This window comes from Crinia signifera, chromosome 19 (assembly GCF_055691185.1).
Source record: "Crinia signifera chromosome 19, ASM5569118v1, whole genome shotgun sequence".
In the NCBI taxonomy this organism is placed as follows: Eukaryota; Metazoa; Chordata; class Amphibia; order Anura; family Myobatrachidae; genus Crinia; species Crinia signifera.
In genome coordinates, this window is record NC_139226.1 from 135220031 (window position 1) to 135236370 (window position 16340).

General features: G+C 48.0%; 1 protein-coding gene across 1 annotated transcript; it reads right to left on the reverse strand.

The window, feature by feature from the left end:
* Nucleotides 1-342: 342 nt before the first annotated feature.
* Nucleotides 343-14720, reverse strand: LOC146041644 (indolethylamine N-methyltransferase-like). The gene is made up of 3 exons (XM_083161576.1): nucleotides 14432-14720; nucleotides 10537-10744; nucleotides 343-1448 (listed from the first exon to the last, which is right to left on the reverse strand). The coding sequence occupies exons 1-3, from the start codon at nucleotides 14718-14720 to the stop codon at nucleotides 1022-1024; spliced, it is 924 nt and encodes a 307-aa protein (XP_083017702.1). The 3' UTR covers nucleotides 343-1021.
* Between the last annotated feature and the right edge of the window lie 1620 nt (nucleotides 14721-16340).

Genomic DNA, 16340 nt, shown 5'->3' on the forward strand with positions numbered 1-16340 from the left:
CAGATGTAGCCAAATATATAAGAGATATGAAAAAAATGGAAGCTTTCAAAGAATAAGTCAATATTAAAAATCAAAGTGAATGTGTCCATTTATAAACATATGGAGCCGGTGGCCCGGTGGTATAGATCCGAGGTGTGCTGGATCTTTAAAATACTTTTTATCCAGTTGTGAGAATCAAGCAGCGGTTGTATTATATGGGAGTCACTGCTAAATATATCCTCAATGGTAGGAGATATGGGAGTGCATTCAAAATAACACTGTACCTCTCTAAATATTGCACGTCACTTCTGTTGTGCTGGATTGTGTCCACGGTAGACCTTATTGATTAGAGTTGTGCAGCTGTCTGTTTTAAATAAACTTTATTCCACAAAAAAGCAAATAACTAGAGTAGATAAATTGTTACATTTGGAAACATTTGAAGGAATCATCCAGACAATGGCCCTTATTCTGATCGGTGCGGCCGGATCCGAATATGCGGCCTGGACCGTGCGTGCGAAATCCCGCCTTCCATACGGATCGCCAACTCCGTCCGTACGCGGTAAGAAGCTGGCCGAACGGACCGCACGTGTATTTTTCATGGAATACACCTCCTCCATCTCAGGGAACCTCCCCCATCATTCGATGGTTGCAGACCATCGAATGCAGGACCGAGTGGTCCACCAGCTCCCGCAACCTCAGACCACACGGACATTTTTCCGTGCAAAAGCAGGGATCTGGGCGGGCAGCTGACATCCGGCAATGTCATATGTCCGCCCCCTACACGTGCGTCACGGCCGCATTACCATACGTACGCCCAGCGTTTGCATGGGAACGCCCATGAAACGCGGGGCGTATGCATATGGTAATGAGCCCAAATAGCCCTTCACGCCCCTCTCCACCCCCTGTTCAAGTGTTCACATTTCATGCGGGATTTTGCCGTACGCCCCACTCGCACATGCGCAGACACAAAACATCGGCGGCCCGAACGCACGCGGATATTACCGCACCAACCAGAATAAGGGCCAATGGCACCACCCACATCCTAAATATTTCCCTTGACCGCTGTAAGGACCATCATTTGTTTATAATCTGTGAGATCACTCTCTACCTTTCTATCAAGTAACTCACAGGAGATAATGACAAATCCTTCATCGGTGAGGGTCTTTCTTACAAAATTTTCTCCACAACTAAATACATGTAGCCTATCATTACCAGCAGTGTAATATGTGGCATTTAAGACTCCAATAACAATAAGGAATCCTTCAGGTTTAAGCATCTCTGACATATTCCTCAGGTTTCTGATGTAATCTTCTTGGTCCTGACTAACCCCTTCCAGCATCCCGGCAGTCACCAGACAGTCGGCTTGTGGTAACACCACAGGATCCGTGAGATTCTCTTTGCTGATGTCACATTTCACAATGCGTTTAATTTTTTCCTTTAACTTTTCTTCCTTTTTTTGTTCTTCATCACTAAAAAAGAAACCATTATATAACACAATAGGTACAAGCGTCATTGCAGAATTGTACGTTTCACTTTTTTTCATGCTTCAGCTACAAAACAAATCACCTAAAAAATAAACACTTTACTTGTATCTATCAATTACTTTTGTGCTCCCTTATGTGTTCTTCATGTGGAAAGTATGTTACTAACATTTTTTACCCTGGACAGCTACTTCTTATTCATGTAGTGTTCACACGTTATTGCTTGGCTAGTTGTGTCTTCTACTGTACACACATCATATTGTTTTTTCAAATGTTTTTTCAGGATTTTATTCAAGTTAGCTGTGGCCGCACCTCCCACACTTAGGCCACGCCCCCAAAATTTTACTGGGGTCCGCCATTCCTCTCGGCTGCCCTGTACCCGATGCCCTGATTCAGTTCAGTGACAGCTGAGCCGTAAGCACCGCACAGTAGTGCAATGGCTCAGCTGTCCCATAGTGTGCTAAGTAGATGCCTGAAGCTCAGTGATTGTCAGAGCCACAGGCTGTGCAGGGCTGCAGGAGGCGGGATCCTCCTGCATTAAAATATTCTGAATTTAGGTCTTTTACTGCATATTATGGAAATACAAATTAGTAACAACAATAGGATTAATATTGCAGAGCTAAATATGTCACTATAAGGTTGCTGTATAAGTTAATGCTTTTCTACAATATTATATAATCTGATTTATTAAACATGCCTGAATTCTAACAAGACTATAACTCCTACAATGAGCTTGTATTAGAAATGCCTACTCTGTGTAAAAATCTAGATTAGTTCCATTCACTCCTCTCCGTCTCAGTAGTTCAGTAGTTCACTGATTCATACAGTTCACTGACTTATACACACAGACTAATCAGCACAGTACCTCTAAGCCAGGGCCGGCGCTGCCCACTCAGCAGAGCCTGCAAAGCAGGGAGGCGCTGGGCTGTAAAGGCGCTCTCTCCCTTCCCTGCAGCTCTGCCACTGTGTGTATTGATGTAAGGCACTACCAGCTGCTGCTGCGCCTGTCAGTGACAGTGTAGCGCAAGCAGCAGCACCGGCAGCAGAGGGGAGAGAGAACTTACGTTGTGATATACAGTAGCAGCAGCAGCAGGGGATGTCCCCGCACCTTCCTCACTGGTGACTGCGGTGCCGAGCACCTCCCCCCTCATGTCATCATCAGAGCCAGGACAGCATGTGCCAAGCTGTGATTGGAGGAGCTTGGCACATGCTGAATAGAAAAAAACCTGATTGAAGGAGCTCCTCTGATCCATGAAACATGGAGGATCTGACTGTCAGCATGGACCTGTCTGTGAGTGTTGTGTCCTGCCTCCACTGTCTCTGCAGCTTTTCTCTCTCTCTCTCTCTCTCTCTCTCTCTCTCTCTCTCTCTCTCTCTCTCTCTCTCTCTCTCTCCTCTCTCTTTCTCTCTCTACATCTACCACCCACTCCCTGTCCAGCATCTGTCCCCCTCTGTTTGCCCCCAACTCTCTGCCCATCATCTGAGTGTCCCCCCTCTCCCTGCCCAGCATCTGTCCCCCTCTCCCTGCCCAGCATCTGTCCACCTTCTCCCTGCCCACCATCTGTCCCCTTCTCCCTGCCCACAATCTGTCCCCTTCTCCCTGCCCACCATTTGTCCCCCCACTCCCTGCCCACCATCTGTCCCCCACTACCTGCCCACTATCTGTCCCCCTCTCCCTGCCCACCATCTGTCCCCCCTCTACCTGCCCACCATCTGTCCCTCCTTTCCCTGCCCACCATCTGTCCCCCCTCTCCCTGCCCAGCATCTGTCCCCCCTCTCCCTGCCCACCATCTGTCCCCCCATCCCCTGCCCACTATCTGTCCCCTTCTCCCTGCCCACCATTTGTCCCCTTCTCCCTGCCCACCATTTGTCCCCCCACTCCATGCCCACTATCTGTCCCCCTCTCCCTGCCCACCATCTGTCCCCCCTCTCCCTGCCCACCATCTATCCCCCCCTACCCTGCCAACCATCTGTCCCCCCTTTCCCTGCCCACCATCTGTCCCCCCTTTCCCTGCCCACCAACTGTCCCCCTTTCCTTGCTCAGTACCTGCCCCCTCTCCCTGCCCAGTATCTGCCCCTCTCTCTCTGCCCAGAATATCTCCCCCTCTCTCTCTGCCCAGCATATCTCCCCCTCTCTCTCTGCCCAGTGCCCGCCCCTCTCTCCCTGCCCAGTATCTGCCCCCCACTCCCTGCCAAGTATCTGCCCCATCTTTCTCTGCCTAGCATATCTCCCCTCTCTGCCCAGAATATCTCCCCCTCTCTATCTGCCCAGCATATCTCCCTATCTCTGCCCAGCATTTGTACCCCCTCTCCCTGTCCATCATCTGGCCCTAATCCCTTTCTGCCCAGCATTTGCCCCCTCTCCCCACATCTGCACCCCCAATCTGCTTCTTTACGGCATCTGCCACCCTCTCCCCAGCATCTGCCCCCTCTCCATGCCCATCACATTTTCCCCCATCCCTTTCTGCCCATCTATACCGCATCTTCCTGCCCATAATCTTTCTCCCCTATTAGTATCTCCCCAGCACCTGTCCACATCTCCCCACCATCTGCCCCCTCTGCCAATTATCTGCCCCCTCTCCCTGCACATCATCTCTTCCCCTCTCGCCACCCATCAAATTTCCCTCCATCCCTCTGCCCAGCAACTGCCCCCCTCTACCCAGCATCTGTCCCCCCACTTTCTCCCCAGCATCTCTCCCCACATCTGTCCCACATCTCTCTGCCCAGCATATGGCTGCCCCTCCCCCTCACTCTGCCGAGTATATGGCCCTCCTACCCTCTCTCTGCCCAGTATCTGGCTTTCTCCCTTATATCTTTTTTTCCTTTTCCTATCTTTTATCATTTCTATTCTTTATCCATTTTCCAACAGCAGCCACTTTTCCCTTGTTCCACTGACAACTCACTTTCCCCTTCTCGTGGATCCCCTTTCTTATACCTCTTCTGCTCTCCTCACACCTTACATCACTACTATTGTGGGCATTATGTGTATAAGGTGCATTACCACTGTGGATTTTATGTATAATGGACGCTACTCTGGGCATTATGTATAAGGGGCATTATTGTAGGTGTTTTTAGTGGCACCACTGTGGGCATTGTGTTTAAGGGGCACTACTTCTGTGGGATTTGTGTACAAGAGACGCTACAATGTGGTGTATTATGAATCATTTGCACCATCTGCAGTGTAATGTAAATAAGATTGTGCTACTGTAAGGTGTAATTAAACTGGTCTATGATCATTCCTTATGATACCACACCATTTATTTGTGTGGGCTGTCCCTTTAGGAGAGGAAGGGCGCAAATATAGATTTTACAGGAGGGCGCCGGACACCCTAGCACCGGCCCTGCTCTAAGCTACAATGTGTGGCATTGCTGTGCTCAGACAAATGCATTGTATGAAAATGAAACAAAAGATCATATCATAGCCTCCAAGAAGAACTTCCGTTCACCAGTGGTGGCTCGTACCTTCTTGTGGGAGGCGGGCGGCCTCTGGCTGCAGCGGGGGTACCGCAATTCAGGCACCCCCTCCCACTGTCACCGCTGCCGTAGCTCCAAACGCCGCCGCTGCATCTTCTCTCCGGTTCCCGGCGCCTGTGCTCTGATTACAGGCGCCGTGACTGGTGCATGCGCACTACAAACATCTGTACTGCGCATGCGGCCAGCTTCTATGGGCTGCTCCGGCAACAGCCCATAGAAGGAATCTTATAAAATACAAATGACAGGCACAGAGACCAGCACGTGCGCAGTACCGATATTGATACTGCACATGCGAAATTGCCGCTTTTGCACGGCAGCCCGCAGAAAGGCGTCCCGGAGGGAGGGAACACCTCCCAATGGGACTGCCAATAGGAAGTCACTGCCAGTCACACACTCACCTCCCTGCCAGCATGGGACGCATATCATTCGGCACCCGTGCCTCTGGCATTTGTCACAGACGTGGGCAATCGATCATGCACCCAGACATCTGAACAGGGTAGAGTTGTTTGCCTTCACTGTTGGGTGCAACTCTACTGAGCCATCGGTGGGGGGTCGAGCAACCCAAGCCACACTCACCCCTCCCTGCGAACAGCCACACTTAAAGCCGGGCTGTCAGTGCTAGTACAAATGGACACCCTCACGGCTGCAGACATCCAGACCCTCAGGTATTCAGTCAGTCAGATCTGTCACCGTGTGCGGACAGAGCACTGCTGGTTTACATCACATGCCAGATGAACACTGCAAACACACACCAGAATCACTCTATTTCCGGCTTCACTAGCGCTGATAAATGTTGGAGGGGGTTGTATGGGGTTCCGGACGGGGTCCCGACAGTCGGGATCCCAACAGTCATTATCCCAACTGTCAAAACTCCAACAGATGGGTTCCCGACGGCCACCGGCTATTCTCCCTCTTGGGTGTCCACGCTCGCCACCATGCCCGCAGCATGGTGAGTGCAGCGAGCCCGCAAGGGGCTTTGTTGTGCTCGACATGCTGCCTGAGTCTGGGCAGTCGGGATCCCGACGTCGGGCTAATGACTGTAGGGATCCCGACTGTCGGAACTCTGTACCACACCCATTGTATGGGCTTTTTTATTACGGCAATACACCCACACTCCATACTCTGTTTGCTTAATAAACTGGGTTAAATGTTTTCCCTGCAATTTATTTATATTTTGACTCTCTTTGGTAGCATCCTGACACCTTTACTAACTGTATTGATGCTACATTGTTTATAAGGTGAAAATACAGATGTTGATGGCAATTACGGTTTTGAAAAATCTCAGCATATTAACCCCAGAATGCACTCTGGTGTCCAGTTTTATTCAATATTGACACTGTGGGCACCTTCCAGTAAGTAGACCATGGGCTACATTCCTTCATTTTGGCCATATGTAATTGGGTAGCCAAATATAGCTCTTCTCGTTTAGAATTTGTGGGTATCAAATTTCATCCCAGATTTTAGGTGGGCTATCGCAGGGTCCTGCCGCTCTCATCCATCCTCCAATATCCCATATGATGGTGGGCAGCAGATGGTGGGTCATTGTTTGTTAGTTCACCACTCTTATCTATCTCTACCCTGTCTTACATGGGTCTCTTATTTGTTGTTGGATGTCTGGTTTCCCTGCAATGCCAATTAGGTAACAGGGACGACTATCTCTGCTCTCCCAATAACATTGATGCTCTCTCATCTATACGACATGATACAGCCATACTTCACTGGGTCGCCTGAAGCCATCTGAACATTTTTTGGAGGACTGTCTGTTACGTTTATAAATGATTGAATATTAGTCTAAAAATAGGGACAGCAGGGGGCATTGTGTCCTGGGTCGTTTAACTCTATGTCTCCAACAATTTCATTTACACCTTTTGAAATTTATACCATACTCACTTCACATTGTAAAGGTGCAAAGGTTGGAGAAGCATTTGATTAATCATTTTCGCTTAATACAATTGTGACCAATCTTCATGCAAGCAATGTCATGCCTTATATGTTTTTGTAATAATATTTACGAGCTGTCATTTTAATTCTAAGAAATAAAAGTTAATTCTTAATTCACTAATTTTTCTTAACATTTCCTTTATCACTTGGAAAGTGTGCCTCAAAAACCCTACTTGTTCTTCTTATCATGCAATTTTCGCATTGTTGCATAATCAGTTACAGTATAATCAGTTACAGGATAATGCGCAGACACCGGTTAGTGTAATACTATGTTCTGTCCACCAGATGTCCTATACTGTACTGTGCATGTTTCAAATCGCCAATGTAGTGAAACAATTGTATGATATATAAACTCTGCATTCTTTTCTTCTTTAATTTCCTAGTGAAGGCAGACATTGTGTAGTAATCTCCTTTATGGTGTATGCCAAGTTCGGCAATAATTTGCTTCCAGCTCGTCAGCAGATTCTGGAAAATAAACCATCCATTGTTTAACTGAGAGCGATCCCACTCATATAGCCAATCAGCGCTATATGTCAGAGACCCCCATGACAACTTTGATTTTGGGTAGTGTATGGGGATTGGAACATTGCATCAGAGCTGCTCCTGGCAATTCTATCATTTTCTGCCGACCTGCGCCATCCAGCAGAAGGGGGCGTGCATGCACCAGATGCTCATGTGCCAGTTCTGATGGAACCTGCTGCCTCCACCGCCTCCCTACCGCTCCCAGCTGCCTCGCCCATAGCTGCCCGCACCCCATTCCAATCCTGCCCGTCTCCGTGAAGTGGAGATGGGCAAGGGTTCTGCTCCCTGCTGCTGAGTGCAGGGGATGCGTGTACATTTGAGATGCTCACACGTCCCCACCAGGTGCAGTGCCTCTCCTCCATCTGGTGATTCCCAGCGCTGGCTGAGAGGCGCTACATCTATAGGTATCACCTGAATTTCCAAAAAACAGCACTTGGCTCTTACTAAGGCAGTGTGATAATGTCAAAGCTAAATGACTTGCTTGATGAGGTTACACCAACCAAAGCATCAACCCCCATCTAGTCGGGGATTCCTCAGATATTAGGGTAACACACAAATAAACCCGTTCCGCCTTTTCACCATCCCCAAGGGCTAGGGTGAAGCCTGGGGCTTTTCCCATTTCCCATTGGTGTTGAACGCCAAGTTTATAGCATTTCAGGTAAATGTAGATTAATGTTGGTACTTGGAGAACTACAAGTAGCAGCATGTGATGCATTAAGGGCCTGCTGTTACCTAAAGATCACCTGTAAAATAAATTTTGAAATAAAGACAGTATACATGTAATAATGTGCCCCGGTGCTGGGACAGCTCCCCTGCTCCCAGCACCAGAGCAGCAACAGTGCTGGAGTGGAGTGGAGAGGGACAGCGCTGGGATCAAGGCACCGATCCCAACGCTGCCAGTGCAGCAGAGGTCAGTGAAGTGGCGGCATTTTGAATTTGGCGCCTTAATGGCCACCAATATGAAATGCCGCCCCCGGCGGCTTAAACCTCCTGCTCTTCTGGAGCCAATCAGGGCTCCCGAATCGGGAGCCAATGGCAGACGGCCGTGACGAGCCAATCAGAGCTCACCACACCATCCTCGACCCCGCCCCAGTGTCTGGCATCAGGCGCCACCAGGAGGCAAAGGAGGAGGAGGGTCCCATGCCAGCGGAGCAGCGCCCGTGAAGAAGGAAGACGCCGCTGGAAGAAGAGGACGGCAGCGGCGAGGAGAACAGCTCCGGCGGCCGCAGAAGATGCCGTAGTCAAGAAAGAAGATCTCCGGCGCCTTCTGCAGGAAGAGAAGAAGATGGAGGCCGGATGTAGAGAGGCCAGCAGGGGTGGAAAGCAAAAGAGCTGACAAAGCTCCCCCTGCGGCCTCTCCCAACAGCAGGTAGGCAACTACTAGCCACCTACCCCACATCCCCATAGACCACCGGGTGTTCGGGCACTAGGCCCATGGGCTTAGTCAGGCCCCCTTGGCCTGTGGACATATAGTTGAGCCCTCTCGGCCCAGGAGCATGTAATTGTTGGGCCCTCCTGGCAATTTTGTGGGGGCCCTAGGCCCGTGGTACCTTACCCCACCTTGGCCCCACTAGGTTAGTCATTAGGCCCGTGGCCCTACAACCGGTGCAAGGCCCGTGGCCCATATTACAGGGCTCTAGGCCCAGGGCTATATTCCACCGTACCAGGTCTGCGCAACATGGGTCTGTGTCATGGGTGATTTTCATCCTCTCCTGAGAGGTCCTGCTCAGTGGTGCCTCTTCCCAGGGCCCGGACCTAGTAGGGAAAGAGGGAATGGCTGTTTCCCCTACATCACCCCGGACGGCATGTCTGAGGGCATAGCCAGCTCTAGGTAAGGGGATGGTAGGTGATTCTGGATATGCTCAAGAGATAATTTTAGGTTGTTTCTGTCTATCCACTTAAGTTATTTGTCTAACCTGTTTAGTGTTGTTTAGACATATTGGTTCACTACTGTTTACATATCATAGCCATTGATGTGAGAGTTAGTTGGTTAGATAAGAGTTGATGTAGAATTGAGAAGTGTGTGTACATGTTTATTAGCCTTGTGTAGGAAAGCTATAGGTTAGGGAGGCTGTGTTTCCTCCATAGGTGTGGGAGAACGTCTGTCAAGGTGACACGTGCCCGGAAGTGAGTATACTCCACGTTTGTCTGTTTCCTCTTCCCTTACGTTACGGCTTAGGGACTGTAGATAGACGAGTGAGTCCCCTATCTAAACACTTGGGTGTGCAAGCGCCTATTGGTGAAACTGGGTGGCTAAGGCTTCGGCCAATGATGACCATTCACCCAGCCGGTGAAGGTCACGGCCATCCATAACCCCCTCCGCATTCAACCCTCTGTGAGGTGAATTGTGGAGCCTTCTTAACCACCCTTTTGTTCCTGACAGTATGGCGAGGAATACAGGCAGAGGAATCTATCGGGAAGAAGATCCATCGTGTCCGGGTGCCGGAGTTTCCAGGACCGTGGTTTGACACGGCCTAAAGGTGAGAGGGTGCGGCACCAGGTAAGTGGTCCAGAGACACCTGCACGGCAGCAGGCACCACACCGCACCGCCCCAACACCCATCTCACATACACACATCATTGGCAGAACAAATGCTCACATAAGCTTACCTTGTCCTAGGTGCCGCGTGGTCCACTTATCCAAGGAGGATTATCTACTTGTGGGGAGGGGAGAATTCATACTCACCTATCTTTGCAACAATTGGAGAAAGGCTGTATGTGTATTCTCCTATATCTCCTCTAGGTCCAGCCTGGTTTGAGAAATTATTTTGTCATTATTTTTATTCACCTGGATGCTACTGTAGGAGTGGACTGATCATCGCAATGCTAGGTGAGTATAGATCCCCCCCTCTCATGTACAGAAGTCGGTTTTATTTGAGTAAGTGGATCTAGTAGCACCAGGAACAAGGTAAGTATATATGAGTGTTGGAATTAAAATTATACTGTCAGAGGATAATATAAATAAATGACAAAGACATGGCACTAAAAAGGGGTTTGCACTTACAGTACAGTAGATACAGTAACTCTCTCATCTCCATGAAATCTGTAACAGTGACCTGATATATTATGTGATTGTTAGAATTATTTGTTTTCATGTGAGCTATTCTTTATGTTCTTACATGATTACAATCATATTTTACCTGACACCTGCCAGCTCGGCAGCAATCTTAGTTGCATGAGTCCAATCAAACGCCCCCATGCGAGTGTCCACCCATTTGTTGAGTTCCATAATACAGGAGTCTGTTGGTTTTAGTATTGTGATCTCTTCAAAATATTCATTAAATCCAAAAAGATGGTGAACAAAGGATCCCAAGCTGATGTCAATCAAAGTTTCTCCTTTAATGTGGCCTGCGGGGAAAGACTCAGATAAGGAGGAATGTAACATTATATATATATATATATATATATATATATATATATATATATATATATATATATATATATATATATAAAGGGATTCCCGGCACTCACTGTTGGAGGACAAAGACTTTGGTGCCACACAATCCTGGTGGGGATCTGTATATGAAGAATCGGGTGGGCACTCGTAAGATTTTTCACTCTGCGCGGCGGCAGGTTTAGAGGTGAATGAGTTGAGGACACAAGTTTAGTGGGTCAACGTTTCGGGCTCCTGGCCCTTTGTCTTGATAAAGGGCCAGGAGTCCGAAACGTTGACCCACTAAACTTGTGTCCTCAACTCATTCACCTCTAAACCTGCCGCCGCGCAGAGTGAAAAATCTTACGAGTGCCCACCCGATTCTTCATATATATATATATATATATATATATATATATATATATATATATATATATATATATATATATATATATATATATAGATTAGGTGTAACAAGGTGGCACTCACTGTTGGTATTCCCGGTTTGCGGTGCAGGGTCCCATATAAGCAATAATACAAGCACTTACCTCCCTTTTGTGGAGGGATGTAAAAGAAACCAGCACTCACACGTAGTTTTAGAAAAAACGAAGTGTATTAAAGCATGTCAAAAAGAAAGCATACACCAGCTGTTCCCTTGGGAACAGCTGGTGTATGCTTTCTTTTTGACATGCTTTAATACACTTCGTTTTTTCTAAAACTACGTGTGAGTGCTGGTTTCTTTTACATCCCTCCACAAAAGGGAGGTAAGTGCTTGTATATATATATATATATATATATATATATATATATATATATAATACAGCAGGTATATATATATATACAGATGGAGCCTTCTTCAACTAGCCTTCTCTGGAGAGCCATGGTGAGCCAAGGCTTAATATCATCTATTGTTCTCAGCTGCAAAACAATACATACAGTGGGGGATTAGCAGAGGATTAAGTCCAACAGCTCTGGCTCACTTAGTCCTATTAAAGGGCTAGGTGAGGATGGCTCTCTGTATGTCTAGTGTCCAATTGTGTGTCTCCGAAACACTGCCATCTGTTGGCAGCGAGTGAATTTACATCTCTTTCTCTCTCACACATGCACAAGCACAGAGGCAATCACAAGGTAGCAGACTAGCTTTCGAAGCATCTGCTTCGAGCAGGGTATCTAGTATATATATATATATATATATATATATATATATATATATATATATATATATATATATATATATATATATATATATATATATATATATATATATATATATATATATACAATTATAGTGCGTCAATGGCAAATAAAGATAATGTGTCCCCCAGCATTGGCCACATACTGAATACAGGGATTTCATGATGTATGTTTCATGGTATAATACTGAGGAGCAGATTTATTAAACCTGGAGAGACTATAAAGTGTCTGTTGATAATACAGCAGCCAATCAGCTGCAAACTGTCATTTTTGTAACCCAGACTGTTTTGCTTCTGCGTAATCACCTTTCCCTTTATCATAAGAGACGCCTGGGACATCTGTACGTAAGCAGGAAAAGACAAAATGGGGAGTACAGGTATATCCCAGGCACTGCACCAACAGATGTGAAGAAAATCTTAAGAAAGTGCAGTGCTGCCAGTCTTTATGGGACTGTCATGGACCAAGGTAAGCAGGCCAATGGCGATGGAAGACAGCACAGTGCATGGGATGTTGCTATGGGCAACATCCCATCTCCATTAGAAATGCCATCTAAGTTAATTTACCCCCAAGATTGGAAGGTTATGGATAAGCACTATGGGAGGACTAGAGTCTGGGTGGGGAAGGGCTAGGCTATAGGAAGGGAGGGTTAGAGATAGGCTGGGTGGGGAAAGGTTAGACTATAGGAAGGGAGGGTTAGAGATAGGCTGGGGGAAGGGTTAGGCTATAGGAAGGGAGGGTCAGAGATAGGCTGGGGGAGGGTTAGGCTATAGAAAAAGCGGGTTAGAGATAGGCTGGGGGGAAGAGTTAGGCTATAGGAAGGGAGGGTTAGAGATAGGCTGGGGGAAGTTTTAGGCTATAGAAAGGGAGGGTTAGAGTTAGGCTAAATGGGGATGGGTTAGGCTATAGGAAGGGAGGGTTAGAGTTAGACTGGGTGGGGAAGGGTTAGAGTTAGGGTATAGGAAGGGAGGGTTAGAGATAGGCTGGGGTAAGGGTTAGGCTATAGGAAGGGAGGATTAAAGGTATTCTGGGTGGGTAAGGGTTAGGCTATAGGAAGGGGGGTTAGAGATAAGCTGGGGGGAGGGTTAGGCTATAGGAAGCGAGGGTCAGAGATAGGCTGGGTGGTGATAGGTTAGGCTATAGGAAGAGAGGGTTAGAGTTAGGCTGGGCGGGGATGGGTTAGGCTATAGGAAGAGAGGGTTAGAGTTAGGCTGGGTGGGGAAGGGTTAGAGTTAGGCTATAGAAAGGGAGGGTTAGAGATAGGCTGGGTGGGGAAGGGTTAGAGTAAGGCTATAGAAAGGGAGGGATAGAGATAGGCTGGGTGGGGACAGGTTAGGCTATAGGAATAGAGGGTTAGAGTTAGGCTGGGTGGGGAAGGGTTAGAGTTAGGCTATAGGAAGGGAGGATTAGAGGTATTCTGGGTGGGAAAGGGTTAGGCTATAGGAAGGGAGGGTCAGAGATAGGCTGGGTGGGGATGGGTTATAGGGTAGCAAATGATAGAATTCTTATCCCCCATGTGTCAGGAATCTGGGCATTGTGATTCTACTGTCTTCTGCCCATGGCCGGTACCATCCTATATGTATACAATGTAACATTGTGGCATTTGTGATACATTTAAAAACTTGTATAGGGGTCACATAAAGAATATACACATACTACCTAACGAATATAATCATATTGAAAAATATGTAACCATAGGTGTAAAATAGTACAAAAAAGTTCCTTGATACAGTAAATGGCACACCTTCCTACATTCTTCTGCTCCTCTCCAGGAGAAATGGCTCAGTGGAGATACAGATGGAGCATCTCTAAACCTTGGCCAGGGATCGCCAGCATGCCTGTGCTGGCGATCGCCGGCGCAGAGGTGCTCCATCTGACTGGGACGCTCGTGCATCTCACACGCACGTCCCAGTCTTAGGACGGTGCCGCGGCGGCATCCTGCCCGTCTCCTCTTCAGGGAGACGGGCAGGGATAGGGGGGACAGCGGAGAGATGAGGGGCACTGGGGAAGGTGGCGGGCAGCGGAGCAAGATCTGTAGCCATGGGGCACATATAAGCGTCTTGTGCACGCATGCCCCTGGTGAGGGCCGGCGGCTGCAAAGATGGAGCCTGCCCAATCTCTACCTCGATGATACCTCGGTAAGTAGTCGGCTTCTCACCTGTTTGGATCTGTCTGGGAGTAGGAGATAGAATACGAAGTTACCAGAGTGTTGCCGATGGTGAGTGCCAAACACATGGAGGAGGATGTAATAATGGTCTGCAGAAGATCAATGTGCATCCAAAGCACTTGCTGAGGGAATATCCTGTGTGCTATTTCCCTGGTAAATCAGTTTCTTCAGAGCATCGTTTCACCTGTTCCCATTACGCAGAACTGTGGAGCAATGTATTCACCCTGTACACTATAACAGCAGTCATATACAATAACCATGCTACTGTATATATCTGAGGAAACAATGTAAACTGAATACGGACCTGTTGCTAATGCGCTGTGCACCTTCTCCATAACAAACACCACGGATTCATCCCTGAATGCACTTTCTGCCTCAAAAAAAGAGTTCAGGTAATCCCTGGAATCCATCCCGTGCACATGGTAAAGCTTCAGGTCAGGTCTGGCTTCCATCCTCTTGTCTTCTGTCACACGGAGCACGATGGGACTTGGATCTGTAGCTGTAGCCTTCTCTTTGTATGTAGTGTAACATGTATGTCTCTTCCCTTTATACGTACGATATGAGTTATTTACTCTCACACACAATGTTCTCATACTCAGCTGACAATGAATGTGTCACTTTTGGCAGAATTGTTATTGATGATGATTAAATATTTGTCCTCACCATGTGATAATCATACGTTACAATGTGCTATAAACCAACTGTATTTTGTTTATGAATAACCCTCTACACTCCATCTTAGTAAGCTTGTAAAGACATTTTAGATATTTGTCCTTACGGTAAAATAAATAGAATCTGGATGGTTCTTGTATTGGTATGGAGGAAAATGGCATTTCAGCTATTTTATTTTGCATTGTACTTTTAGTGGGTGATTGAACTTTAATCGGCCGGGGCCAAATTTGGCCCCGTTCAAATGGTGGAGGGTCTGCGTGTGAGTTTAATTGCAAATGTGCGGACCCTGGGAGCAAATGGTTGTTCGCTCCGAAGGGGGTGGGCGGGGGCGGACATCGGGCTGGAGCACAGGAACGGGCATCCCCATGAAAATGCTGGGCGTTCCCCTGGGAATGCAGGTGGCTGAATGCCTGCTCAGGGTGAGCGGTTGACATCACATGACGTCACTTCGGCGATCAGCGGCTGTATTAAAAGTCATGTGTTGTGTCTGACACACAGACACAGAGAGTACAGAAAAGTATACCACATAGAGCACTGGGTATGCCCCCAACGTGAGGACAATGGAGGCATGGCAAGTGGCGCGGCTTCCAGTAAGGCCACACCCCTTTTGTGGATGCCACTCCCCCATACCTGGACTACATGGCTTTGCTGAGTACAGGTGTCCAGATTCCTATATTTAGAAAGATGGGAGGTATGAAAAAGTTCAGTGACATTAATGCCTGTGGTAAAGTTGAACTTCGGTATGTTGTTTCGCTGACATTTTGCACCTGCTTTGTCTTAGTACAGTAACTGCTAAAATATGCATTAGCCAATAGAATGCTTAGATCATGTTTATGTATTTATTTGTAACATGCCTTGCCCTTCCCTGCCTTGCTTACTTCAGGCCACCTTGCTTGTGCCTCGTGTCATGTGTCTGTCTCCAGGGGCGGATTGGCAATGCATTCCGGCCTGGGAACTTTCGGCAAGCGGCCCGGGGGGGTGGAGGTGTAGGGAGGGGGGGGGGGCTTGGATGTTGCCGCTACCACCCGGGGGGGGGGGTTGTGGTAACGCTGCTGCCCGGGGGGGGGGGGTGTGTGTTACTGACCAGCTTCCAGGCTGCAGCTGCAGCCGCTTCCATCCGCCGCACCACTGAAGTCCACTCGCAGGTGACGTCATCAGCAGCGGCCTCAGCCTGCTCACATAGAAGGGCACCATAGCCTAAAATAAATATGGCCGACGGCGGGTCGACGCATATGGAATGACGCCAGCACAGGCACTGATAGGACCAGCCCTGGCAGCACAATCGTGAAAATCTGGACCCGCCAACCATGAAATGGCCCGGTTTCCCGGTGGGCCAATCCACCCCTGTCTATCTCCCCCTTCCCTCTAGATTGTAAGCTCCTTGGAGCAGGGCCCTCTTCCCTCTTGTTGGCACAGCCCTCATTTTTGGCACTTCTATTACAGCTGTCTCCTACTCAGCAACCATCTATACACACAAGTCTTCTCTCTAGTAATGGTACATCTCTTCAAAAAGCACCAACTAGTATGCCGGCATCTCCTTT

Bases quoted from the DNA above. Each gene is read 5' to 3' on its own strand.
- LOC146041644 (XM_083161576.1), bottom strand. From the start codon at position 14,720: ATGAGAACATTGTGTGTGAGAGTAAATAACTCATATCGTACGTATAAA. The intron at 10,745-14,431 runs GTCCGTATTCAG...CTTTCCCCGCAG, and splicing joins GCACAGCGCATTAGCAACAG to GCCACATTAAAGGAGAAACT. The intron at 1,449-10,536 runs GTAAAATATGAT...TTTCTTTTTTAG, and splicing joins GCCGAGCTGGCAGGTGTCAG to TGATGAAGAACAAAAAAAGG.